This window comes from Pelodiscus sinensis, chromosome 1, assembly GCF_049634645.1.
Source record: "Pelodiscus sinensis isolate JC-2024 chromosome 1, ASM4963464v1, whole genome shotgun sequence".
NCBI lineage: Eukaryota > Metazoa > Chordata > Testudines > Trionychidae > Pelodiscus > Pelodiscus sinensis.
In genome coordinates this window covers 137,084,857-137,111,184 of record NC_134711.1, presented here as the reverse complement: position 1 = coordinate 137,111,184, position 26,328 = coordinate 137,084,857, and the positions used below count along the sequence as shown (strand labels likewise).

At 45.2% G+C, this 26,328-nt stretch overlaps 1 protein-coding gene across 4 annotated transcripts in view; it reads left to right on the top strand.

Annotated features, from left to right (window-relative positions):
• The window catches only part of LOC102448849 (scavenger receptor cysteine-rich domain-containing protein SCART1-like), a 122,646-nt gene that overhangs the window by 60,707 nt on the left and 35,611 nt on the right, over positions 1-26,328 (top strand). For all 4 annotated transcript variants that reach the window (XM_075903288.1, XM_075903282.1, XM_075903264.1 and 1 more), the window contains 3 exons: positions 3,033-3,353; positions 25,253-25,567; positions 25,805-26,119. In XM_075903288.1, the coding sequence (XP_075759403.1) occupies positions 3,033-3,353; positions 25,253-25,567; positions 25,805-26,119 (951 nt within the window). The remainder of the gene's footprint in view (positions 1-3,032; positions 3,354-25,252; positions 25,568-25,804; positions 26,120-26,328) is intronic.

Genomic DNA, 26,328 nt, shown 5'->3' with positions numbered 1-26,328 from the left:
CCTTTGGTCTGACCCAGTACAGCCATTCTAAGCTCAGGGCTCAGGGTCGGGGGTCTCACTGGACCACCCTGATTTTCATGCAAACCTGCTCCTGGGTGGCCAGGCTGGCAGCTATCCTGCCATAGACGGCCAGTTTCCTGTGCCTAGTGCGGACGTCATGGATGAGGTCCACGATCTCCGCACTAGACCAGGCGGGCGCCCGCTTCTTGCGGACCCTGGCAGGCTCCCGGGAGCTGCCAGCCTGGTCCCGAGAAGAGGCGGAGGGCTGGGTGGCAGCGGGTAGATGGTTCGTGCCGTGCCAGGTGCAGGATCTGCTGGCTGGGTGCTGGCAGGCTTGCACCTGGCACGGGCAGTGTAGCCAGCCCGTGCTGCTTTAAGGGCTCTGGGGCCGGGAGGAGGGCAGACGAGTTTCCCTGGTGGTGCCCAGAGTGGCCACCAGGGAAAGTTGGGGAGGGCTAGCCTCCCACTATTTCGAATTAAGTGGCTACACAGCCCTTAATTCGAACTACTTAATTCGAACTATGCGTTAGTCCTCGTGAAATGAGGTTTACCTAGTTCGAATTAAGCACTCCGCTAGTTCAAATTAAGTTCCAACTAGCAGTTTGTATGTGTAGCGCCTATCAAAGTTAATTCGAACTAACGTCTGTTAGTTCGAATTAACTTTGTAGTGTAGACATACCCTGACAGATGTTGCTATATTGATCTAAATTTTAAGCATAAACTAGGCCTAAGTGATCCTGTTCTGATGAAGTCTCCTTCCTCAAGGTGATGTCGTCAGTCCTAGTAAACATACACTTTTGACTCAATCACCTTCTCTACTTCCTGTAATAAGTGAAAAAGAGAATGGGGGAAGAGCCAGCTTTCCTTTTTACCTCTTTCCTCCTTCTGCTACCCTGAATCTACTCCTGGCTTTGCCTGGGTTAGATAAAAGCATTATTCTATTGATAAGTATGGTGCTTATTCCTGGAGTTGACCCTGACCCTTTGTGCTCTTTGTGCAGAGGTGCACGGCTGGGATCTGGGAACCCTTTCCTAACCTGGGGAGTCCCCCTTATGCCTGGCAAGCACTTGCCATATCCTTCAAATGCAACAAAACATCCCAGTGCCTGACTTCATTTTTCTACCAGTTTCGGAAAATAAACTGGCTCTTTCTTACCAGAGATTCCAAAAGGCAAGTACTCACAGGCTAGGTCTAGACTATGGGGCTTTATCAGAAAAAGCTATGTAATTTGCGTAGCTTTTTCCGGTTGCTTTTGTAGAAGAGGCTTTTCCAGCATTTGTCTCAGTCTCGATGAGGCCAAATGGCAGAAAAGCCTCCTCTTTCGGCAGAGCCATTATGCCTCATGAAACTAGGTATACAGGACTCCCCAAAAGAGCACATTTGTCCTTCCATGAAAAAAAGAAGAAGAGCAAACACGTTCCTTGGATGTGGTGGGGTTTTTGTGGGATATCTCTGATATCCCACAAAAACCCCATAGTCTAGACATAGTTCCAGATGAATCTGGTTAAGATGGAGTGGGTGGGTATGCTCATTATTGAGAGCCCCTGTCTTCTGAACTGGACCAAACTGGGGTTTTTGGCAGAAGATCACTTCCACCCTCCCCCTCTGGCCGTTTGGCTACTTTTTTTTTATCAGCTAAATTGTGCAACTTGGGCATTTATCTGCATGGACATGCTACAATCTCTTTGGGGGTGTGAGCAAAGCTGCTTTCTTTTTTACAGTGGTGGTGAGTCTGGCCTGTTCTTTGGCCAGTGTAGAGGAAGAAAAGGGCATTCCTTTTGCCCTCCCCCTTTTTGACAATATATGTCCCTGGAAGAACATAGAGGAAGTCCAGGGATTGCATCTGTATCTGGCCCTCATACTTTCTTCCCCTTACCTCTGTGCAGCTGTGCAAAGGCCAATTAAAATCTGATCCTGTGTGTGTTCTACTAATGCAGCCTGCAGTAATGACAGATGTTCATTCATGTGTATGTTAACAACAGAGGGCAAACACCCATCTGGCCTGACAGAAACAAGCAGGAGAGGGAACTCATCCCTTCTTGTTGAATCAACAGATACCAATTAAACCCTGGGAAGAAGTGACAATCATTTTAGCATGGAACTTTGCTATGGATTTGTCTTCAGATCAATCCACTGGTGGTTTATTTATCATATCTGTTTGACCTGATAAATTGATCTCTGGGTGCTCTCCCATCAACTCCAGTTCTCTACCAGCACAAGATGAGTAGTTGAAATCGATGTGTGAGCAGCCTTTACCAATCTTACTGCACAGAAATCATGGTGATAAGTACATCAACTTCAGCTATGCTAGTTGCATTGCTGAAGTTGTGTAGGTTAGATTGACAGTAGATAGTGATGTAGTGTAGACTAGCCCTAAAAAGTAGAGGCTATTGAACTTTCACCTGATACGGGAGACTAGATATCCTGATTTTTATAGGGTCAGTCCCAGTGTTCCCTCTAACATTTTCTGTCCTTGGTCAGCTTGCATGTTCTTTTGGGTTGGTTGAAATTTCTTCTGTGAAACATCAGTACTGAGGTAGTGTGTGGATGTGCACCACCAGTACAAACAAAAAACCTATTTGCATAGATTTAGATGTAAATATAGATATAGCTATAAATATAGATATAGTAAAATAAATATATATGTAACACTCCATAGGTGTGGAAGAAAACATATTAAAACAAGGGATATTTAACAAAGAACAATGCTTATGATGTTTATTTAATATGAAAACAAATAGAAAGAAAATTGGAGTACATATATCATTATCTTTTCTAACAACTCATGCTAACCCACCAAAATGCATATTATCCACAAAAGTGTCACCACAGGCTGCTGTACCTGGCCCATTTTTTTCACCTGTTATTGCCAGAGATTATTTTAGAACATTGAATATGCTTCCAAAGCCATAATCTATTGACATTTGCTTAATATATTTGTCAAATGCTATTTGATTAGCTCCATTTATAGCAATAATAAAGATGTGGCTCAGTTTCTCTGTCCAGTAATTCTGTCCTGTTTCTTTTTGAAGGTTCGTTTGATGGCCTGAAACTGGTCAATGGAAGTAACCACTGTGCTGGCAAAGCGATAAGTACATTTGGTACACTGATCTTCACTCTGTGTTATACTGTTTCACCTGTGAAACATACTGCAGTACTTTGCAGACAGCTGGGATGTGGTTCTGTAGTGAGTGTCCATAGTGCTGCCCATTTTGGAGAAGATTCCACACCATACTGGTTGATAGGAGATGTTTGTCAAGGTAGTGAGATGGCATCCTGGGATTGCTCACGGCCAGCCTGGAATATAACCTCAACATGCTCTCACCTTTTCCATGCTGGAGTGACCTGCTCAGGTAAGACATCAGCCATCCTCCTTCTTGCCATCAGAGAAAAGATATCAAATACAGACTTTGTTCCTTTCCTGCAAACTAATGTAGAAGAAGGTAAATATGATCAACACTTGAAAGTTTTACTCTAGTGCTATCTGAGCAAATCCATGGGCAGTTCCCAGTCTGATGTCTTTAGAGTCCCTTTTATTAACTTTACTGCAGTTGTTGCAATACCACATTTTATATTTTTCCTCTTATAAATTTTGAATTTATTATGTCCACACCAGAGAAATTATCAGTATTTAATAAGCTGTTTTATCTAGACAAATAAACTATGTCTGTCACCATGACTTTAGAGTGCCTATACTGGAAATCCATAAAATCCTGTTGAGTGATAAGGTTTTAAAAGGAAACAGACTCCAAGTTTTCTCTGTGCAGCCCTGAGAAAGGTCCAAAAGTATCAGACAATCAGGGATTTTAATGGCAGAGAGTTGTCAGATCCAACTAAAGTACCATGCAAAATATTTTCCTACTAAAATCTTATCTCATCTTAAGCAACTCGCCTCATAGTGCTTCTATCACCTCTCATAGTGTTCATTCAACTCACGATCACTCAGGCTTTCAGAAAATTGTTAACCCCCAGGGTGAAATTAAGAACCTGATTCTTCAGTGTCTGGCATGGCAAAGGGAATTTGGTAAAATGCTACCAAACCACAAGTCCCTCTCTCAGATTGGCCTGGCATTACGCATTCATATTGTACTCATGGAGCACAGGTATAGATGGCAAAAGCTACACTGGAGGGGGGAATTAAGCCCTTAATCTTCAGCTCTTGGCTCATGCTCCTTGTTTTTCTTCTATTCTTGCTTTGTCTCCTTTCTTCACACCCTCCCCCCATGATATTTTTACTTTCATTTTCATTAGTCTCTGTAACATTCTGAGGTGCAATCCAGACCAGTTAGGGGCCTTATAATGCCTTGCTGCAGTAGCTCCCATCTGGGCTGCTCACAAATAGCCCACTAGCATTCAGGTCACACCCTGACTGTCTGTGTGAGACTTCAGCTTGCCAGCCACACTTGGGATACATCTAAATTATACCCATCTATCAGCAGAGGCATGTAAATTAGACATATCGAAAGTGCAAATGAAGCCGGGATTTAAATATCCTGTGCTTCATTTGCATAATGGCAGCTGCTGCTTTTTTCAAAATGGGGCTTTTAAAAAAAACCCAGCAGTTTGCATGGAACATTTTCGACAGACATGCCCCATTTTGAAAGATCCTGCACTCTGTCGAAAATGCCCTGTCCAAACTGGCAGGTTATTTTTTGAAAAGCCCCATTTCAAGTAAAGCGGTGGCCACCATTATGCAAATGAAGCACGGGATATTTAAATCCTGGCTTCATTTGCACTTTTGATACATCTAATTTACATCCCTCTGCTGACAGAGGTGTAGTTTAGACGTAGCCTTGGTTAAGCTCTGAGTTTTCTTAGCCTTGGTCATTGCAGAAGGGTGACCCCAACATACTCCCAGTCTCGGATTTTCCCCAAAATGTATATGCTGTCCTATCCAGCCATCTCCTGGACAGACCATACTACTAGAGCCATTGTTCCTTTAAAAGAACTTGCCACCTTAAATGGAGATACCCAATCAATTTAACTTAAGTGGATTGAATTAGTTTCAATTAAAGAATAAAACAAGTTTATTTAATTACAGAGAGCTGGATTTTAAATTAACACAATTAATCACAGAATCATAGAACACTAGAACTGGAAGGTACCTTGAGACAACATCAAGTCCAGTCCCCTGCTCTCATGGCAGGACCAAGCGCTTTCTGATCATCCCTGACAGATGCCTATCTAACGGATCTTGAATATCTCCAGAGACAGAGATTCCACAACCTCCCTAGGCAATTTATTCCAGTGTTTAACTACCCTGACAGGTAGGAAGTTTTTCCTAATGTCCAACCTAAACCTCCCTTGCTGCAATTTATGCCCATTGCTTCTTGTCCTATCATCAGAGGCCAAAGAGAACAATTTTTCCTCCTTCCTCCTTGTAACACCCTTTTGGATACTTGAAAACAGCTGTCATGTCCTCTCTCAGCCTTCTCTTTTCCAAACTAAACAAGCCCAATTCTTTCAGTCTTCCTTCATAGGTCATGTTTTATAGACCTTTAATCATTTTTGTTGATCCTTACCTGACCTTAATTTCTCCATGTCTTTCTTGAAATGTAGTGCCCAGAACTGGACACAATACTCCAACTGAGGCCTAGTTAGCACAGAATAGAGTGCAAGAATGACTGCTCGTGTCTTGTTCACAACACTACTGTTAATGCATCCCAGAATCATGGTGGGGTTTTTTTTTTACAACAGCATCACACTGTTGACTCATTTTTAGCTTGTGGTCCACTATGACCCTAGATCCCTTTCTGCAGTACTCCTTCCTAGACAGTCACTTCCCATTCTATATGTGTAAAACTGATTTCTCCCTCCTAAATGGAGTACTTTTCATTTGTCCTTATTAAACTTCATCCTGTTTACCTCAGACCATTTCTCCAGTTTGTACAGATCATTTAAACTTATGACCTTATCCTTCAACCCCTCCTGGCTTGGTATCATCTGCAAACTTAATAAGCGTACTCTCTATGCCAATATCTAAATCATTGATGAAGATATTGAACAGAACTGGTCCCACAACAGACCCCTGCAGAAACCTACTTGTTATGCCCTTCCAGCTTGTGAACTATTAATAACTTCTCAGAACAGTTATCCAGCCAGTTATGCACCCAGCTTACAGTAGTCCCATCTAGATTGTATTTCTCTAGTTTATTGATAATGTCATGCGTGACTGCCTCAAATGCTTTACTGAAGTCTAGGTATGCCCTGTCCACCACTTCTCCCTTATCCACAATACTTGTTATACTATCAAAGAAAGCTATCAGATTGATTTGGCATGATTTGTTCTTTACAAATCTATGCTGGCTGTTACCTATCACCTTACTATCTTCCGGATGTTTACAGATGAATTCTTTAATTACTTGCTCCATTATCTTCCCCGGTACAGAAGTTAAACTTACTGGTCTATAGTTTCCTGGGTTGTTCTTATTTCCCTTTTTATAGATGGGCACTAAATTTGCCCTTTTCCAGTCTTCTGGAATCTGTCTCAAGTTAAAGGTTAGAATTGGCTAAAAGAAAAATAAAGAAAAAATACTTCCAAGTGCCTAACTTAGCAAACTATATTTGACCTGCAGGCAGGCTTGAAAACCTAATGAGGAGGGCTTTAAACTAGGTTTGTTGGGGGACGGTGACCAAAACCTTGAGAGGAGTGGGGAAGTCAGATACTGGGAAGAAATGCAAAGAGGAATGAGCATCAAAGGTGGATCCCTGATTCGAATACAGAGGGTAGGGCGATCAACTGGTTATCTAAGGTGTTTGTACACCAATGCCAGAAGCCTGGGTAACAAACAGGAAGAATTGGAGGCCCTGGCCCAGTGCAAGAACTATGATTTGATTGGGATAACAGAGACTTGGTGGGATGACTCGCATGATTGGAGCACTGTTATGGAAGGGTATAAACTGTTCAGGAAGAACAGGCAGGGAAGAAAAGGAGGAGGAGTTGTATGTAAGAGAGCAGTATGATTGCTCAGAACTCCAGTATATAGAGGGAGAAAAGCCTGTTGAGAGTCCATGGGTCAAGTTTAGAGGTGTAGCCAACAGCAGTGATGTTGTGGTTGGTGTCTGCTACAGGCCGCCGAATCAGGTGGATGAGGTAGATGAGGCTTTCTTCAGACAACTGAGAGAAGTTTCCAGATCGCAGGCCCTGGTTCTTGTGGGGAACTTTAATCACCTTGACATCTGTTGGGAGACCAATACGGCAGTACACAGACAATCCAGGAAGTTTTTGGAGAATGTTGGGAATAACTTCTTGGTACAAGTGCTAAAGGATCCGACCAGGGGCCATGCACAGCTTGACCTTCTGCTCACAAATAGGAAGGAACTAATAGGGGAAGTAAAGATGGGTGACAACCTGGGAAGCAGTGATCATGAGATGGTAGATTTCAGAATCCTGACCAAAGGAAGAAAAGAGAGTAGTAAAATACACACCTTGAACTTCAGAAAAGCAGACTCTAACTCCCCCAGAGACCTGATGGGCAGAATCCCCTGGGATGCTAACATGAAGGGGAAAGGAGCCCAGGAGACCTGGCAGTATTTTAAAAAAGCCTTATTGAAGACTCAGAAATAAACCATTCCAATGTGTAGCAAGAGAAGCAAATATGATAGGAGACTGGATTGGCTTACAGGGGAAATTCTTGGCTTACAGGGGAACTTAAGCATAAAAAGGAAGCTTACAAAAAGTGGAAACTGGGACAAATGACCAGGGAGCTTGAGAATGCAGGGGGGTTATCAGGAAGGCGAAAGCACAATTGGAATTGCGACTGGCAAAGAATGTGAAGGATAACAAGAAAGGTTTCTACAGGCATGTTAGCAATTAGCAGTAAGATGGATAGGCAGCTGGCTGGAAGGTTGGGCCCAGCGGGTAGTGATCAAAAGCTCGATGTCAGGATGGCAGTCGGTTTCTAGCGGAGTGCCCCACGGTTCGGTTCTGGGACTGGTTTTGTTCACCATCTTTATTAATGACCTGGATAAGGGGATGGATTGCACCCTCAGCAAGTTTGCGGATGACACTAAGCTGGGGGGAGAGGTAGATACGCTTAAGGGCAGAGATAGGGTCCAGAGTGACTTAGACAAATTGGAGGATTGGCCAACAAGAAATCTGATGAGGTTGAACAAGGACAAGTGCAGAGTCCTGCACTTGGGCCGGAAGAATCCCAAGCATTGTTACAGGCTGGGGACAAACTGGCTAAGTAGCAGTTCTGTAGAAAAAGACCTGAGGATTACAGTGGATGAGAAGCTGGACATGAGTCAACAGTGTGCCCCATGTAGCCAGGAAGGCTAATGGCATACTATGTTGCATTAAGAGGAGCATTGCCAGTCGATCCAGAGATGTCATTATTCCTCTTGACTCGACTCTGGTGAGGCCACATCTGGAGTATTGTGTCCAGTTCTGGGCCCCCAATTATAGGAATGATGTGGATGCATTGGAGAGGGTCTAGCGGAGGGCGACCAAAATGATTAGGGGGCTGGAGCATGTGACCTACGAGGAGAGGCTGAGTGAGTTGGGTCTATTTAGTCTGCAGAAGAGAAGAGTGAGGGGGGATTTGATAGCAGCCTTCAACTTCCTGAAGGGAGGTTCCCAAGAGGCTGGAGAAAGGCTGTTCACAGTAGTGATGGCTGGCAGAATAAGGAACAATGGTCTCAAGTTGCGGTGGGAGAGGTCCACATTGGATATTAGGAAAAACTGTTTCCCTAGGAGGGTGGTGAAGCACTGGAATGGTTTCCCTAGGGAGGTGGTGGAGTCTCCATCCCTAGGGGTGTTTAAGTCTTGCCTTGACAAAGCCCTGGCCGGGTTAATTTAATTAGGATTGGTCCTGTCTTGGGTAGAGGGCTGGATTTGATGGCCTTCTAAGGTCTCTTCAGGCTCTATGGTTCTATGATTCTATATCAAGTTTTTACCACATCCTTCTATTACAAGGGCAGGCAAAATCTGACCAATAGGGTAGATATGGCTTGTCATTGTCCCATGGTCCAGTGAGAGCCCTGGGCAGGATCCCTATCTGTCACACCTCTGCACACTGCTCAAAGTGGCTGGCTCTGGGGGCTATGTGCTCTCTGAATGGTGTGTACTGGGGGTAGGGGGGTTTCACATCCTGCCCCCACTTTCAAGCACAATCTCACAGCTCCCATTGGATGGAAACTGGGGCATGTGATATGCACTTAGCCAGGGCTGGCCTCACCATGAGGCGAACGGAGGCAGCCGCCGTGGGTGCCATACTGTGGGGCTGTGCCACTAGGACCCAGAGGCTACGTCTACATTGGCCCCTTTTCCGGAAGGGGCATGTTAATTTCACAAGTCGTAATAGGGAAATCCACGGGGGATTTAAATATCCCCCGCGGCATTTAAATAAAAATGTCCGCCGCTTTTTTCCGGCTTTTAGAAAAGCCGGAAAAGAGCGTCTACACTGGCCCCGATCCTCCGGAAAAAGCGCCCTTTTCCGGAGGATCTTATTCCTACTTTGAAGTAGGCTACTTTGAAGTAGGAATAAGATCCTCCGGAAAAGGGCGCTTTTTCCGGAGAATCGGGGCCAGTGTAGACGCTCTTTTCCGGCTTTTCTAAAAGCCGGAGAAAAGCGGCGGACATTTTTATTTAAATGCCGCGGGGGATATTTAAATCCCCCGCGGATTTCCCTATTACGACTCGTGAAATTAACATGCCCCTTCCGGAAAAGGGGCCAATGTAGACGTAGCCAGAGTGTAGAAAACTGTGTCTGCTGCTGGTGAATATGTAAGTAGCAGAGCAGCCCCATGAGAAGAATAGAACAGGAAGAAGGCAGAATTGAGACCTTTCAAAGTGTTGGCCCAAGCGAGGGGGTATGGGGGCATCATTTGAGCTCCCTGCCTCAGGTGCCAAAATGTTGTGGGCCAGCCCTGCTCTTAGCCACCATAGCTGGCTGATTTGAGCAGCATGCAGTGGTACAGCAGGCAGAGAAGCTGCCTTCACATCCTGCTGGGTTGCTGGTTTAGAGCTGGTAAGATAAGTGCCTCCTGGTCAGAGCCTGCACCTGGCATCCCAGGTCCTTCTGCAGCCCAACTTTCTGTCCCAGGTCACAAGCCAAAATTTCTGCAGCCCCCTCTGCACTCCTGCCCCAAGTCACAATCTGTTCCCAGACTCTGCATCCCCTCCCTCTTCCCTTCTGGAATATCTGGAAAGCAACTGGGACACTATACATGCTAGCCTTAAATAAATAAATAGAATAGAATAAAACATCCCCCCGTGTACACTTGGGGGAAGGAGTGCTCTTCTCTGTAAAGGGAGTTCTCTAGGTAAAAGAGGAGTAAAAACGGGACCCTTGTGGTAAGTGGATGTCTGGAGTGTGTGTTTGTGTAGGGGGGGGAGTTATTTGCTGTGTGCTGAGCTTGGGTTTGTCTGTTTGGTTGGTTGGTTGGTTTGTTTGTTTGAAGGAGCTTCTAAAAGGTTTGAAATCTAGAAGCCTCTGTTAATTGGCTGAGCCTCAGTCAGGGGGAGGGGCTACCAGAGCTATATAAGCCTGTGACTCAGGGACCAGGGAGCTTGCGAACAGGAACAGGAACAGGGAGTTTGGAGAGGGAGGTTAGAGGGCACTAGTGACTTCTGACCTTCTTTAAAACATAACTCTTATAATAATCTATATTCCAGAGGTTTAAAAAGAATCCCAGTTTATACTTAAACTTATTTATTAGAAAAATGGAGACAGAAGCCCAGCAGCAGAGTGGGGGCTATCCTGTTTATTGTGTCGAGTGTAACATGAATGATTACCTGCCCTGTGGGCGGGTGGCGTATGTGTGCCCACGTTGCAAGGAGCTCCTGACCCTCAGAGACCGAGTTCGGGCTTTGGAGACCATGGTGGCTGAACTGGAGGAGCTAAGGGAGGTAGAGAGATATGCTGATGAGACTTTCTGGGACAGTGTAGTACTGTCCAACCTCCAGTCTGAGAGCCCCAGTGCTCTCAAGGAGGATGAAAGTCTCAAGGGAACAGAGCATTCCTGGAGGCCAAAGTTAGGCTGCTAGGAAAGAAACTGAAATCCAGGGCCTCTATGGTGGCATTCTCGGAAATGCTTCCAGTTCCACACGCAGGGCCAGGTAGGCAGGCAGAGCTTCAGAGTCTCAGTGCGTGGATGAGACGGTGTAGGGAAGAAGGGTTTGGATTTATTAGGAACTGGGGACACTTTTGAGAGAGGGGGAGCCTATACAGGAAGGATGGGCTCCACCTAAACCAGGGTGGAACCAGACTGCTGGCACTAAACATTAAAAAGGCTGTAGAGCAGTTTTTAAACTAAGAGATGGGGGAAAGCCGATTGATGCAGAGATGCACGTAAATCGGAGGGAGACTTCTCTTAGAGGAGAATCCATTGATAGAGATTCTCTAAGCTGTAGTCAGAAAGAGAAGAGGAGAGAGGACAAACCATGGGCCAGAGCAGACAAACAACCGCATATAAAAAAGCGACGAGGAGTCCTGTGGCACCTTATAGACTAACTGAAGTGTAGGAGCATAAGCTTTCGTAGGCAAAGACCCACTTCATCAGATGCATGTACAGGCAGTCCACGAGTTACGCGGATCCTACTTACGTTGGATCCGCAGTTACGAACGGGTATTTTCTCGCCCCGGACGACGGGAGCGGTGAGACGCCCGGTCCCGCCGCTCACATCCTCTGGGGCGAGAAAAGCTGCTCTGGAAGCGCCGTGGTCCCGCCTGGGTCCTCCGCGGCTTTGCTCAGCATCTCCCTGGTCTGCAGACCAGGGAGACGCTGAGCAAAGTGCAGGAGGACCCAGGCGGGATCGCGGCACTTCCAGATCAGCGCCGCGGTCCCGCCCAGGTCCTCTGCCGCTTTGCTCAGCATCTCCCTGGTCTGCTGGGGGGGGACACAGCTAGTGCGCCCACCCCCCCAGCAGACCAGGGAGACATGAAGCAAAGCCCCGGGCCTGTGGTAGAGCAGGTGGGGCGCTGCCGGTTGGTCCCACAGCACCGCTTCTTGGCGCTACTGGACCAACCCGGCAGCACCCCAGCTCCTCTGCCCCAGGAGTCCTGATTCAGCCGCTGCTGATCAGTTTCAGCAGCGGCTGAATCAGGACATCTGGGGCAGAGCAGCTGGGGTGCTGCTGGGTTGGTCCAGTAGTGCCGAGGAGCGGCGCTACTGGACCAACCCAGCAGCACCCCAGCTGCTCTGCCCCAGGCGTCCCCAAGTCAGCCGCTGCTGAAACTGACCAGCGGCTGACTACAGGAAGCCCCTGCCCCAGGCTTCCTGGAATCAGATGCTGGTCAGTTTCAGCAGCAGCTGACTTGGGGATGCCTGGGGTTCTTAAGTTGAATCTGTATGTAAGTCGGAACTGGCGTCCAGATTCAGCCGCTGTTGAAACTGATCAGCAGCGGCTGAATCTGGATGCCAGTTCCGACTTACATACAGATTCAATTTAAGAACAAACCTACAGTCCCTATCTTGTACGTAACCCGGGGACTGCCTGTAGTGGAAATTTCCAAAGGCAGGTATAAATATGCAGGCCAGGATCAGGCTGGAGATGAGGAGGTGGATCCAATCAAGGAGGATGAGGCCCACTTCTAGCAGCTGATCTGGAGGTGTGAATTCCAAGAGAGCAGAAGCTGCTTTTGTAGTTAGCGAGCCATTCACAGTCTTTGTTTAATCCAGAGTTGATTGTGTCAAACTTAAAGATGAACTGTAGCTCAGCAGTTTCTCTTTGAAGTCTGGTCCTGAAGTTTTTTTGCTGCAGGATGGCTACTTTTAGATCTGCAATTGTGTGTCCAGGAAGATTGAAGTGTTCCCCTACAGGTTTTTGTATGTTGCCATTCCTAATATCAGATTTGTGTCCATTGATTCTTTTACGTAGGGAATGTCCAGTTTGGCTGATGTATATAGCAGTGGGGCATTGTTGGCACATGATGGCATATATTACGTTGGTAGATGTGCAGGAGAATGTACCAGTGACAGTATGGCTGATCTGGTTAGGTCCTGTGATGGTGTTGCTGGTGTATATATGTGGGCAGAGTTGGCACCAAGGTTTGTTGCAAGGACTGGTTCCTGAGTTCGAGTTATTATGGTGTGGTGTGTAGTTGCTGGTGAGACAATGCTTCAGGTTGGCGGGTTGTCTGTGGGCAAGGACCGGCCTACCTCCCAAGGCCTGTGAAAGCGAGGGATCATTGTCCAGGATGGGTTGTAGATCACTAATGATGCGTTGGAGAGGTGTTAGCTGGGGACTGTAGGTGATGGCCAGTGGTGTTCTGTTGGTTTCTTTCTTGGGCTTGTCCCATAGCAGGAGGCTTCTGGGTACACGTCTGGCTCTGTCGATCTGTCTCCTCACTTCCTCGTGTGGGTATCGCAGTTTAGAGAATGCTTGTTGAAGATCTTGTAGGTGTAGGTCTCTGTCTGAGGAGCAGCTTCTGCTCTCTTGGAATTCACACCTCCAGATCAGCTGCTAGAAGTGGGCCTCATCCTCCTTGATTGGATCCACCTCGTCATCTCCAGCCTGATCCTGGCCTGCATATTTATACCTGCCTCTGGAAATTTCCACTACATGCATCTGACGAAGTGGGTCTTTGCCCACGAAAGCTTATGCTCCTACACTTCAGTTAGTCTATAAGGTGCCACAGGACTCCTCATCGCTTTTGCAGATTCAGACTAACTCGGCTACCCCTCTGATACTTAACCGCATATAAAGGAATCCAATGCATCAGGGAAGGGCAGACAAATAAGCAGCGGAAAATTTTTAAAGTGCTTCTACACAAATGCTAGGAGTCTGACTAATAAGATGGGTGAACTAGAGTACCTAGTATTAAATGAGGAGATTGACAGAATAGGCATCACTGAAACCTGGTGGAATGAAGAAAATCTGTGGGACACAATCATACCGGGATATAAAATATATCGAAAGGATAGAGCAGGCCAGGTGGGTGGCGGAGTGGCACTATATGTGAAAGATAATGTAGAATCAAATGAAATAAAAATATTAAGTGAATCAACATGTTCAATAGAATCGCTATGGATAGTAATTCCATGTTCCAATAATAAGAAATTAGCAGTAGGGATATATTACCGACCACCTGACCAGGACAGCGATACTGACATTGAAATGCTGAGGGAGATTAAAGAGGCTACCAAAATAAAGAACTCTATAATAATGGGGGATTTTAATTACCCCCATATTGACTGGATACATGTCACCTCAGGAAGAGAAGCGGAGATAAAAATTCTCAATGGCTTAGATGACTGCTTCTTGGAGCGGCTGGTGCAGGAACCCACAAGGGGAGAGGCAATTCTCGATTTAGTCCTGAGTGGAGCACAGGATCAGGTCCAGGAAATAACCGTTACAGGACTGCTTGGGAATAGTGACCATAATATAATAACATTTAACATTCCTCTGGTGGGAAGAACACCTCAGCAGTCCTGCACCCTGGCATTTAATTTCAAAAAGGGGAATTACACAAAAATGAGGAGGTTACTTAAACAGAAATTAAAAGGCACAGTGACTAGAGCCAAATCCCTGCAAGCTGCATGGAAACTTTTTAAAGACACCATAATAGAGGCCCAACTTAAATGTGTACCCCAAATTAAAAAACATAGCAAGAGACCTAAAAAAGAGTCACCGTGGCTTAATCACCATGTAAAAGAAGCAGTGAGGGACAAAAAGGTATCTTTTAAGAAGTGGAAGTCTAATCCTAGTGAGATAAATAGAAAGGAACATAAACACTGTGAAATCAAGTGTAAAAATGTGATAAAAAAAAGCAAAAAAAGAAAAGCAAAAAAAGATTTTGAGGAACAGCTAGCCAAAAACTCAAAAAGAAATAACAAAATGTTTTTAAGTACATTAGAAGCAGGAAGCCTGCTAAAAAACCTGTGGGTCCCCTAGATGATCGAACTATAAAAGGAGCAATCAAGGATGATAAAGCCATTGTGGAGAAACTAAGTGATTTCTTTGCTTCAGTCTTCATGGCTGAGGACGTTGGGGAGATTCCCAAATCAGCACCGTCCTTTGTGGGTGATGAATCTGAGGAACTGTCCTGGATTGAAGTGTCATTAGAGGAGGTTTTGGAACAAATAGAAAAACTTAATGTTAACAAATCTCCGGGACCGGATGGCATTCATCCAAGGGTTCTAAAAGAACTCAAATGGGAAATTGCTGAGCTATTATCTGTGGTTTGTAACCTATCCTTTAAATCGGCTTCCGTACCTAATGACTGGAAGGTAGCCAACATGACACCAATATTTAAAAAGGGCTCTAGAGGCGATCTGGGCAACTACAGACCGGTAAGTCTAACTTCAGTACCGAGCAAATTAGCCGAAACAATAGTAAAGAATAAAATTGTGAAGCATGTAGAAGAACATAACTTGTTGGACAAAAGTCAACATGGTTTCTGTAAAGGGAAATCCTGTCTTACTAATCTATTAGAGTTCTTTGAAGGGATTAACAAACATGCGGACCAGGGGGATTCAGTAGATATAGTATGCTTTGATTTTCAGAAAGCCTTTGACAAGGTCCCTCACCAAAGGCTCTTGTGTAAATTACATGGCCATGGGATAAGAGGAAAGGTCCTTTCATGGATTGAGAACTGGTTAAAAGACAGGAAACAAAGGGTAGGAATAAATGGTAAATTTTCAGAATAGAGAGGGGTAACTAGTGGTGTCCCCCAAGGGTCTGTCCTGGGACCAGTCCTTTTCAACTTATTCATAAATGATCTGGATAAAGGGGTAAGCAGTGAAGTGGTAAAGTTTGCAGATGATACCAAACTGTTTAGGATAGTCGAGACAGAAGCAGACTGTGAGGGACACCAAGAAGATCTCACCAAACTGAGTGATTGGGCAACAAAATGGCAAATGAAATTTAATGTGGATAAGTGTAAAGTAATGCACATCGGGAAAAATAACCCCAATTATACGTACAGTATGATGGGAGCTAATTTGGCTACGACAAATCAGGAAAGAGATCTTGGAGTTATTGTGGACAGTTCTCTGAAAACTTCCACACAGTGTGCAGCGGCGGTCAAAAAGGCAAATAGGATGCTAGGAATTATTAAGAAAGGGATAGAAAATAAGACCCAGAATATCTTACTGCCCCTGTATAAAACTATGGTACGCCCACATCTTGAATACCGTGTACAGATGTGGTCTTCTCACCTCAAAAAAGAATTTTGGCCTTGGAAAGGGTTCAGAAAAGGTCAACTAAAATGATTAGGGGTTTGGAATGGGTCCCATATGAGGAGAGGTTAAAGAGACTGGGACTTTTCAGTTTAGAAAAGAGGAGACTGAGGGGGAATATGATAGAGGTATATAAAATCATGAGTGGTGTGGAGAGGGCCGATAAAGAAAATTTATTTATTAGTTCCCTAAATAGAAGAACTAGAGGACACCAAATGAAATTAATCGGTAGCAGGTTTAAAACTAATAAAAGAAAGTTCTTCTTCACACAGCGTGTAGTCAACCTGTGGAACTCCTTGCCAGAGGAGGCTGTGAAGGCTAGGACTATAACAGAGTTTAAAGAGAAGCTTGATAATTTCATGGAGGCTAGGTCCATAAAAGGTTATTAGCCAGGGGATAAAATGGTGTCCTTGGCCTTTGTTTGTCAGAGGCTGGAGAGGATGGCAGAGGACCAATCACTTGATCATTGTCTTCGGTCCACCCTCTCTGGGGCACCTGGTGTTGGCCACTGTCGGCAGACAGGATACTGGGCTAGATGGACCTTTGGTCTGACCGAGTACGGCCGTTCTTATGTTATTATGCATGGATACCTCTCACACTGAAGATACCTCTCTGGGGGAGGGAACTCCACTCGTTAGGAAAAGGCAGGTGTTAGTAATGGGGGATTTGATAATTAGAAACATAGATAGCTGACTTTGTGATGATGGGGAGAGCTTTATGGTGACTTTCCTGCCTTGTGCAAAGGATGCAGCTCTCTTGAGGCATCTAGATAGACTTATGTGTAGTGCTGGGGAGGAGCCAGTGGTCGTGGTATATGTAGATACCAATAACATAGGGGAGGGTAGAAGAGAGGTTCTGGAGGCCAAATTTAAGCTACTAGGAAAGAGACTGAAATCCAGGATCTCTATGGTGGAGTTGTCTGAAGTGCTTCCAGTTACACACACAGGACAGGTAGACAGGCAGAGCTTCAGAGTCTCAATGGGGAAGCGTTTGGGATAGGGGGAGCCTATACAGGAAGGATGGGCTCCAGCTAAATCAAAATGGAACCAGACTGCTGGCACTTAACATTAAAAAGGTCATAGAGCAGGTTTTAAACTAATCACTGGGAGAAAGCTAACAGGTGTGGAGGAGCACATGGATCAGACAGAGACATCTATTGGGGGAGGTTCTATTAATAGAGATGCTCTATGTTCTAGTCAGGAGGAGAGGAGGGATGTATGGGTCGGATCAAATGAGGCACAATCAAATGAAAAAGAGTAACACATCGGGAAATGGCAGACAGATAAATAGCGACAAATTAAAGTTCTTAAACACAAACACTAGACGTAAATTTAGTAAAATGGGTGAACTGGAGTGCCTAGTTTTAAAGGAGGCTATTGATATAATAGGCATCACAGAAACTTGGTGGAATGAGGACAATCAGTGGGACTCGGTCATACCAGGGTTCAAAGTATATTGGAAGGACAGAGCAGGTCATGCTGGTGGGGAAGTGGCACTGTACATGAAAGAAAATGTAGAATCAAATGAAGTAAAAATCTTAAATGAGCCCAAATGTTCCATAGACTCTCTGTGGATAGTAATTCCATGCTCCAATAATAAGAATATTGCTGACCACCTGATCAGGACAGCGGTAGTGACTATGAAATACTAAGGGAGATTAGAGAGGCTATCAAATTTAAAAACTCCGTCATAATGGGGGATTTCAACTATCCCCATATTGACTGGGTACATGTCACCTCAGGACAGGATGCAGAGATAAAATTTCTTGATACATTAAAGTGACTGCTTATTGGAGCAGCTGGTTCTGGAATCCACAAGGGGAGAAGCTATTCTTTATTTAGTCCTAAGTGGAGTGCAGGATCTGGTTCAAAAGGTAAATATAACTGGACCACTTGGAAATAGTGACTATAATGTAATAAAATTTAACATCCCTGTGGTGGGAAAAACACTTCAGCAGCCCAACACTGTGGCATTTAATTACAGAAAGGGGAACTACACAAAAATGAGGAAGTTAGCTAAACAAAAATTAAAAGGTACAGTGACAATAGTAAAATCTCTGCAAGATGCATGGAAACTTTTCTAAGACACCATAATAGAGGCCCAACTTAAATATATACCTCAAATTAAAAAACACCGTAAGTGAACCAAAAAAAGTGCCACCGTGGCTTAACCAGGTAAAAGAAGCAGTAATAGATAAAAAGTTACCTTTTCAAAAGTGAGGAAAGTTACCTTTTCCTAGTGAGGAAAATAGAAAGGACCATGAATTTTGTCAAATTAAGTGTAAAAATCATATATATAGTAGCCCAGTGTCTGTGCGTCTGTAACGCTGACACTGATGCCGACGTACACAGCTATGCCTCCTAGCCATGTACAGCAGCGCTCCGCCCCCCTTCCCCTCCCTCCCTGGCAGTTTGGCCGAATGCTGCGCCGCTCAGCTGTGTCCTGGCAGGGGGAGCAAGGGCCGCCCTGCGTCCTGTTGAGTGGCGCTCCCGCCGAGGGCCAGCTAAGCGGCGCTGGCGTTGCGCTGCTCAGCTGAGTCCCACCTCGCCCCACCCCCTTTCCCCTCCCCCTCCGTGGCACACTGCGCTGCTCCCAGCTGAGCGGCGCTCCTGCCGGATTCCGCTTGCCGCCCTGGCCCGCTGAGTGGCACTTCCACTTGCTCCCCCACCGGGACCCAGCTGAGCAGTGCAGCGCCGCTCAGCTGGCCCCCAGCAGGAGTGCCACTCAGCGGGCTGGGGCGGCAAGCGGCCTTTTGGGGTCCGCGCTCCCAACGCATGGGGAGCGCGGACCCCAAAGGGTCGCTTGCCACCGCTTGCTCCCCTGCCAGGGCCCGGCGGGAGTGCCGCCCAGCTGGGAGCAGTGCAGTGCGCCACGGAGGGGCAGGGAGGGGAAAGGGGGTGGGGTGAAGTGCCACGCAGGGAGGGGAAGGGGGAGGGCTGGCTGCAAGGGGGGTGGGAAGCAGAGCTGGAGGGGGGGTCGGGGGCTGTAGGGGAAGATGGGGGGCCCCGGAGGAAGGGGGAGGGAAACAGTGCTGGTGGGAGGGCATCTGGGGGGGGCAGTGGGGCTGGCCGGCAGGAAGAGGGGGTGGGAAGCAGAGCTGGGGGGTATCGGGGGCTGTGGGGCTGGATGGGAGGAGGGGGGTAGGAAACAGACCTGGCAAGGGGGGGTGCAGCCACAGGGCGCTTGCCACCGCTTGCTCCCCTACCGGGGCCCAGCTGAGCACCGCTCAGGTGGGTCCAGTGGGACAGGAAGGGGGGTGGGGCGGTGATGTACATGGCCAGGGGGTGGGGCTGTGTACGTCACCGCCCCCCCTTCCTCCTCCTGCCGTGGCGCTGAGTGGTGCGCCCCTCATCTGGGCCACCGCGGGGGGGGGGGGCGGTGATGTAGACAGCCCTACCTCCTGGCCTTGTACGTCACTGCCCCGCCCTCCTCCCCTGTGGCGGCCCGGCTAGGTGTGCAACACTCAGCCGAGCCACCACGGAGGAGCGGAAGGGGACAGGGCGGTGACGTACACAGCCAGGGGGTGGGCCCGTGTATGTCACCGCCCCCCTTCCCCTCCCGCTGTGCCCCTCAGCCGGGCCGCCGGGGGAGCCAGCAGCACAAGGGGCTGTTTGGGCTCCCCCGGAGTGGAAGGGGAAGGGAGGGCGGTGATGTACACGGCCCCGGCCCCAGCCCCAGCCATGTACATCACTGCCCCGCCCCCCTCCCTCGCAGCAGCCCGGCTGAGCCGGCAGCACTCAGCCGAGCGCCATGGCGGGAGGGAAGGGGAAGGGGGGTGGGGAGAGAGAGAGGCAGGAGGAGGAGAAGAAGAGAAAGGGAGAGTGAGAGGCAGGAGGGGGAGAAGAGAAAGAAAGAGACAGAGAGAGAGGCAGGAGGCAGAGGAGAGCTGAGAGAGAGGGGGGAAGGCAGTAGGAAGAGAGAGAGAGAGAGTGAGACAGCTCAGGAGAAAAGACCTGAAAATCCCGTTTTATGACAGGCTAATTGGCTAGTATAATAAGAAAAGCCAAAAAAGGAGTTTGAAGAACAGTTAGCCAAAACCTCAAACAGTAATGTTTTTTAAGTACATCAGAAGCAGAAAGCCAGCTAAACAACTAGTGGAACCTTTGGATGATCGATATGCTAAAGGAGCCCTCAGATGATAAAGTTATAGCAGAGAAGCTAAACTAATTCTTTGCTTCAGTCTTCATGGCTGAGGATGTTAGGGAGATTCCCCAACCTGGGCCATTCTTTTTAGGTGACAAATCTGAGGAATTATCCCAGATTGAGGTGTCCATTAGAAGAGGTTTTGCAACAAATTGATAAACTTAACAGGAACAAGTCACCGGGACCAGATGGCATTCACCCACGAGTCTTTCAGAACTCAAATGGTAAATTGTGGAACTATTAACTGTGGTTTGTAATCTATCCTTCAAATCAGCTTCCGTACCTAATGATTAGAAGATAGCTAACGTGACACCAATATTTAAAAAGGGCGTTAGAGGTGATCCTGGCAATTATAGATCGGAAAGTCTAACGTCAGTACCGGGCAAATTAGTTGAATCTATAGTAAAGAATAAAATTGTCAGACATATGGATGAATATAATGTGTTGAGGATAATCAACATGTTTTCTGTAAAGGGAAATTATGCCTTACAAATCTGCTAGAAAGGTTCAAGGGGCAGGAGAAACGTAAAAAATAACAAATGGTCTGGTAGCACTTTTATAGACTAACAAAACATGTAGATGGTAGCATGAGCTTTCGTGCACACAGCCCACTTCTTCAGATGAGTTTAGGATGTTCAGACCCAAAATAAATAGGGGACAAGGAAGAGGAGGGAAGGAAAATCGAGATAACGGATGGCTGGGACATTATCAACCTAACATTCAGTGAAGGTGCCACCAGCTTTTTGTCTGTGTAGATTCTTGCATTAGTATCCTTCCTACCTGCTAGCTATCCTATGATCCTTATCTGCTTCTTTTAACTATCCAATCTTTAGGTGCTTATAGGTTACCAATTCTGCCTATTTGTTTTTCTCTTTTATATTTTCATACCCTCTGCTCCTTGTTTCCTTGCCCCCTTCCTTTTTTTCCATCCCCTTCTCCCTTCTCCCATATTTATTTTGGGTCTGCACATACTAAACTCATACTTCGGGTCATCTAAAGAAGTGGGCTGTGCCCAAGAAAGCTTATGATAACAGTTTTGTTAGTTTATAAAGTGCTACCAGACCATTTGTTGTTTAAGTTTAAACTGCTAGAGTTCTTTGAGGGGGTCAACATATATTTGGACCAGGGGGATCCAGTGGATGCAATATACTTAGATTTCCAGAAAGCGTTTGACAAGGTCCCTCACCAAAGGCTCGGAAGTAAAATAAGTTGTTGTGGGATTAAGAAGGAAGGTCCTTTTGTGGACTGATAACTCGTTAAAATACAGGAAATAAATGGTAGGAATAAATGGCAAGTTTTCTGATTGGAGAGATGTAACTAGTGGGGTCTCTCCTGGGACTCATCCTATTCAACTTATTTATAAATGATCTAGAGAAAGAGGTAAACAGTGAGGTGGCAAAATTTGCAGATGATACCAAACTGCTCAAGATAGTTAAAACCAGAGCAGACTGTGAAGAGCTTCAAAAAGATCTCACCAAACTAAGTGATTGAATAACAAAATGGCAAATGAAATTTAATGTTGATAAATGTAAAACATAATCCCAACTATACATACAGTATGATGGGGTCTAATTTGGCTACAACTTCTCAAGAGAGATATTGGAGTCATTGTGGATAATTCTCTGAAAACATCCACACAGTGTGCAGCAGCAGTCAAAAAAGCAAATAGAATATTAGGAGTCATTAGAAAAGGGATAGAGAATAAGACAGAGAATATCTTGTTGCCTCTATATAAAACCATGGTACGCCCACATCTTGAAAACTGCATGCAGATGTGGTTGCCCCATCTCAAAAAAAGATATATTGGCATTGGAAAAGGTTCAGAAAAGGGCAACAAATATTATTAGGGGTTTGGAATGGATCCCATATGAAGAGAGATTAAAAAGACTTGGACTTTTCAGCTTATAAAAGAGGAGACTAAAGGGGAATATGATAGAAGTCTACAAAATCATGCGTGGTGTGACAAAAGTGAACAAGGAAAAGTTATTTACTTATTCCCACAATATAAGAACTAGTGATCACCAAATGAAATTACTAGGCAGCAGGTTTAAAACAAACAAAAGGAAGTTTTTGTTCACTAGATGGACCTTTGGTCTGACCCAGTATGACCGTTCTTATGTTCTAACTTAACCACAGCCTCCTGCTTATCAGGGACATTCTTTTTATCTGTTTGAAAGCCCCCTTCTTCACTCTAAGTCCTGCCAAGCCAAGGAGCTGATTGCAGCATGAACAGAGTTAAAAAGTTCAAAGTTGTTTTCACCTGCACTGTGTATTGATCTGAATGTGTTATCTAAAGCCATTATCTTGTTTCTTGTGGGGAAAAAAACTACCCGGGTGATTCAACCCTCATCCCAGGCTGCCTTAGCTTTGATTTGAATGGCTAATGTGAGGCCAGGTCTACGCTATGTCCTAAGAGATGTGAAAAATCCACACTATCAAGAGACCTAATTATACTGACCGTAAGCCTCTATGTAGGCGGTGCTATGTTGACTGGATAGTTTTGCCTGGAGATATAACTGCTGTCTCTCATGAAAAAGGGGTAACTAAAAGCTCTCTCCCTTTGGCTCACAGCATCTTCATCAAAGCACTGCATTAGTGCAATTGTGCTGATGCATCATTTGTAGTATAAACATGCCCTGAGGTAAAAACTGACTGTGCTGTTCTCACTGCTATATAAACTGAGTTAGTTAAACTGAACTAAGAATATACCTCTTCTTGAAGTGTGCACATACCCTTAGTAATTCTATAGCAGACAACACAACAAGCAAACAGGCTTGCATTATTGTATGAAGATTTGCTTTTCACACATCCTTCACGCTTAGTTAAAATACTGACTGTAGCATTCAGTGGCACAAAGCTCCATATATATTTGATTGCAGGCATTGCATTTTTAATGCAGTCATTGCTATCTCCATATACGAAAATATAATTTGTAAGGCCAAAATGAATTTGAAGAACACATCGCCAAAGATTCAATAAGTAATCATTAACCTTTCTTTTAAAATACATAAACAGTCAATGGGGCAATTGAAGGATTGAGATGCCAAAGGAACACTCACTGATAATAAGGTCACTACAGAAAAAATAAATGAAATCTTTGAATCACTCTTCACAGATAAGGATGTGAGGGAGATTCCCAAATCTGAGCCATTCTTTTTTAGCTGAGAAAGCTTTAAAAAATGTTCCAGAATGAGGTGTCATGAGAGGAGGTTTTTGAACAAATAGATAAATTAAACAGTTCTAAGTCACCAGGGCCATTGGGCAATCACCCAAGAGTTCTGAAGGAACTCAAATGTGAAAATTGCAGAGCTACAGATTGTAGTCTGTAAACTATAATTTACATCAGCTTCTGTACCAAATGACTGGAGGATATAGTCAATGTGCTGACATTTGTTAAAAAAGGGCTCCAGAGGGGATTCCAACAAATACAGGACAGTAAGACTGAGTTCAGTACTGGGGAAAATGGTTAAAACTATAGTAAAAAAATATAATTATCAGACAAATAGATAAACATAATTTGTTGAAGAAGAGTCAACAGGTTTTTTGCAAAGGGAAAGTCTGCCTCATTAATCTACTAGAACTCTTTGAGTGGGTCAACAAGCATGTGGACAAAGGGTATCCAGTGGATAGAGTGTCCTTGGATTTTCAGAAAGCCTTTGACAAGGTCCCTCAGTAAAGGCTCTTCAGTAAAGTAGGCTTTCATGGGTTAAGAGGGAAAGTCCTCTCATGGACTGGTGTTGGTTTAAAAACTAGGAAACAAAAGGTAAGAATAGATGCCAGCTTTCAGGATGGAGAGAGGTAAATTGTGGTGTTCCCCAGGGATCTGTACTGTTCTATTCAACATATTTCTAAATGATATGGAGAAAACAGGTAAACAGTGAGATGGTAAAAAATGCAAAACTAGTCAAGATTGTTAAGTCTCTGGCAGACTGAGAAGAGTTTCAAAAAGATGTCACAAAACTGAGTGACTGTGCAATAAAATGGCAGGTAAAATATAATGTTGATCTATGCAAAGTAATGCACATGGGAACACATAATCCTAATTATATATACAAAATGATGGATTCTAAATTAGCTGTTACCAGTCAAGAAAGATCTTGGAATTAGTGTGGATAGTTCTTTGAAAATATCCATTCAGAGGGCAGAAACAGTAAAAATCAAAGAGCATGTTTGGAATCTTTAGGAAATGAATAGATAGTAAAACAACATATTTTAATGCTGCTTTATAAATCCATGTTATGCCTACATCTTGAACACTTGTGCAGATGTGGTGGCCCCATCACAAAAAAAAAAAGCATTGGAAAAGGTTCAAGAAAGGTGCAACTAGAATGATTAGGGGTTTGGAACAGCTGCCATATGAGGAGAGATAAGACTGAGACTTTTCAGCTTCAAAAAGATACTTAGGGAGATATGATTGAGGTCTCCAAAATCATGAATGGTATGGGCAAAATAAATAAGGAAGTGTTATTTACTCCTTTTCATAACATGAGAACTAGAGGCCATCAAATAAAATTAATAGGCAGCAGGTTTAAAATGAAGTATTTCTTCATACAACACAGAGTCAGACTGTGGATCTCATTGGTATACGATGTTATGAAGGGCAAGATATTGAAAGGATTCAAAAAAGAGTTTGATAGTTTGATAAGTTCATGGAGGAGCGGTTCAGCAGGGGCTATTAGCTAGGATGGGTAGGAATGGTGTCCTTAAGCTCTGTCAGAAGCTGGAAATGATGACAGGTGAGGGATCACTTCATGATCATCTGTTCTGTTAATTCCATCTGGGACATCTGGCATTGGCCAATGACAGAAGACAGGACACTGGCCTAGATGAATCTTTGGTCAAACCCAATATGGCTGTTCTTATGTTCATGATATATTAACATTGCTATAAAAAAGTTTGAAAAACATCTCAACCTACTTAAAAGTGTAGTGGAGTGTATGGAGTATAAGTGTAACATGCATTGATGGATTGATTGTCTCTCTAGGCTATTCAAAGCCCCGGCTGTCTGAAGGAGATAGTCCCTGCTCAGGACGTGTGGAAGTAAGACATGGCGAAACATGGGCGACACTCTGTGATGCACACTTTGATCTCAAAGCTGCCAGTGTTATCTGTAATGAATTAGAGTGTGGAACAGTTCAGTCTATCCCGGGAGGAGCTCACTTTGGAGAAGGACATGGGCTGATCTTGACTGAGGAATTCCATTGTGCAGGGAATGAGTCACACCTGGCATACTGTCACAAGATAGCACATGGGAATCAGACGTGCTCACATGCGGATGATGCCAGTGTCATATGCTCATGTAAGAATTGAATGTGATGTCTCTAAATCCCAAGCATGCGTATTCTAGATTAGGGTACAGCAATACAACAATCTTACTCTATAGCGAGTTGAGACACTAGGGTGGCATCAGTTTCTGTTAAAAGCCATATAATCCAAGATAATAAAGGGATCAGTCCCCCCTATCTTCCCATTCCTATGTATTTGGTATAAATTAGTTCCAAAGCTCCCTCTGTAAACCCATCTCCCTTCTCCCCAGGGTACACAGGGTTCCGGCTGGTGAACGGCAGCACAGCCTGCTCCGGGAGGGTGGAGATCCAGGTGCATGGTGCCTGGGGAACCCTCTGTGACTCGCACTGGGATCTATCAGATGCCAACGTTCTCTGTCATCAGCTTGACTGCGGATTCGCTGTGTCCGTGCCAGGAGGAGGGCACTTTGGGAAGGGAACCGGCTCTGTCTGGCCAGAGACATTTCACTGTAAAGGGACTGAACCCCATTTGTGGCACTGCCCTGTCACTGCCCTGGGGGCCTCTCCGTGCTCACACGACAGTGATGCCAGTGTGGTTTGCTCAGGTAAGTGCAGGAGCAATGCTGATTAATGACACCTGCCCCTCAGTGTGTGACATTGCCCCAGAGCACAGGGAAAGGAAGAATGATCTGGGATCAAGGAGTGTGCATTAAAATAATAGTTACTACCAGAAGAAATCCCTGTATTCTCAGCTTCAGTAACATTGCCTCCCAGACCATGTTATCATGGAAGATAATATTAAGAATGAACAAGA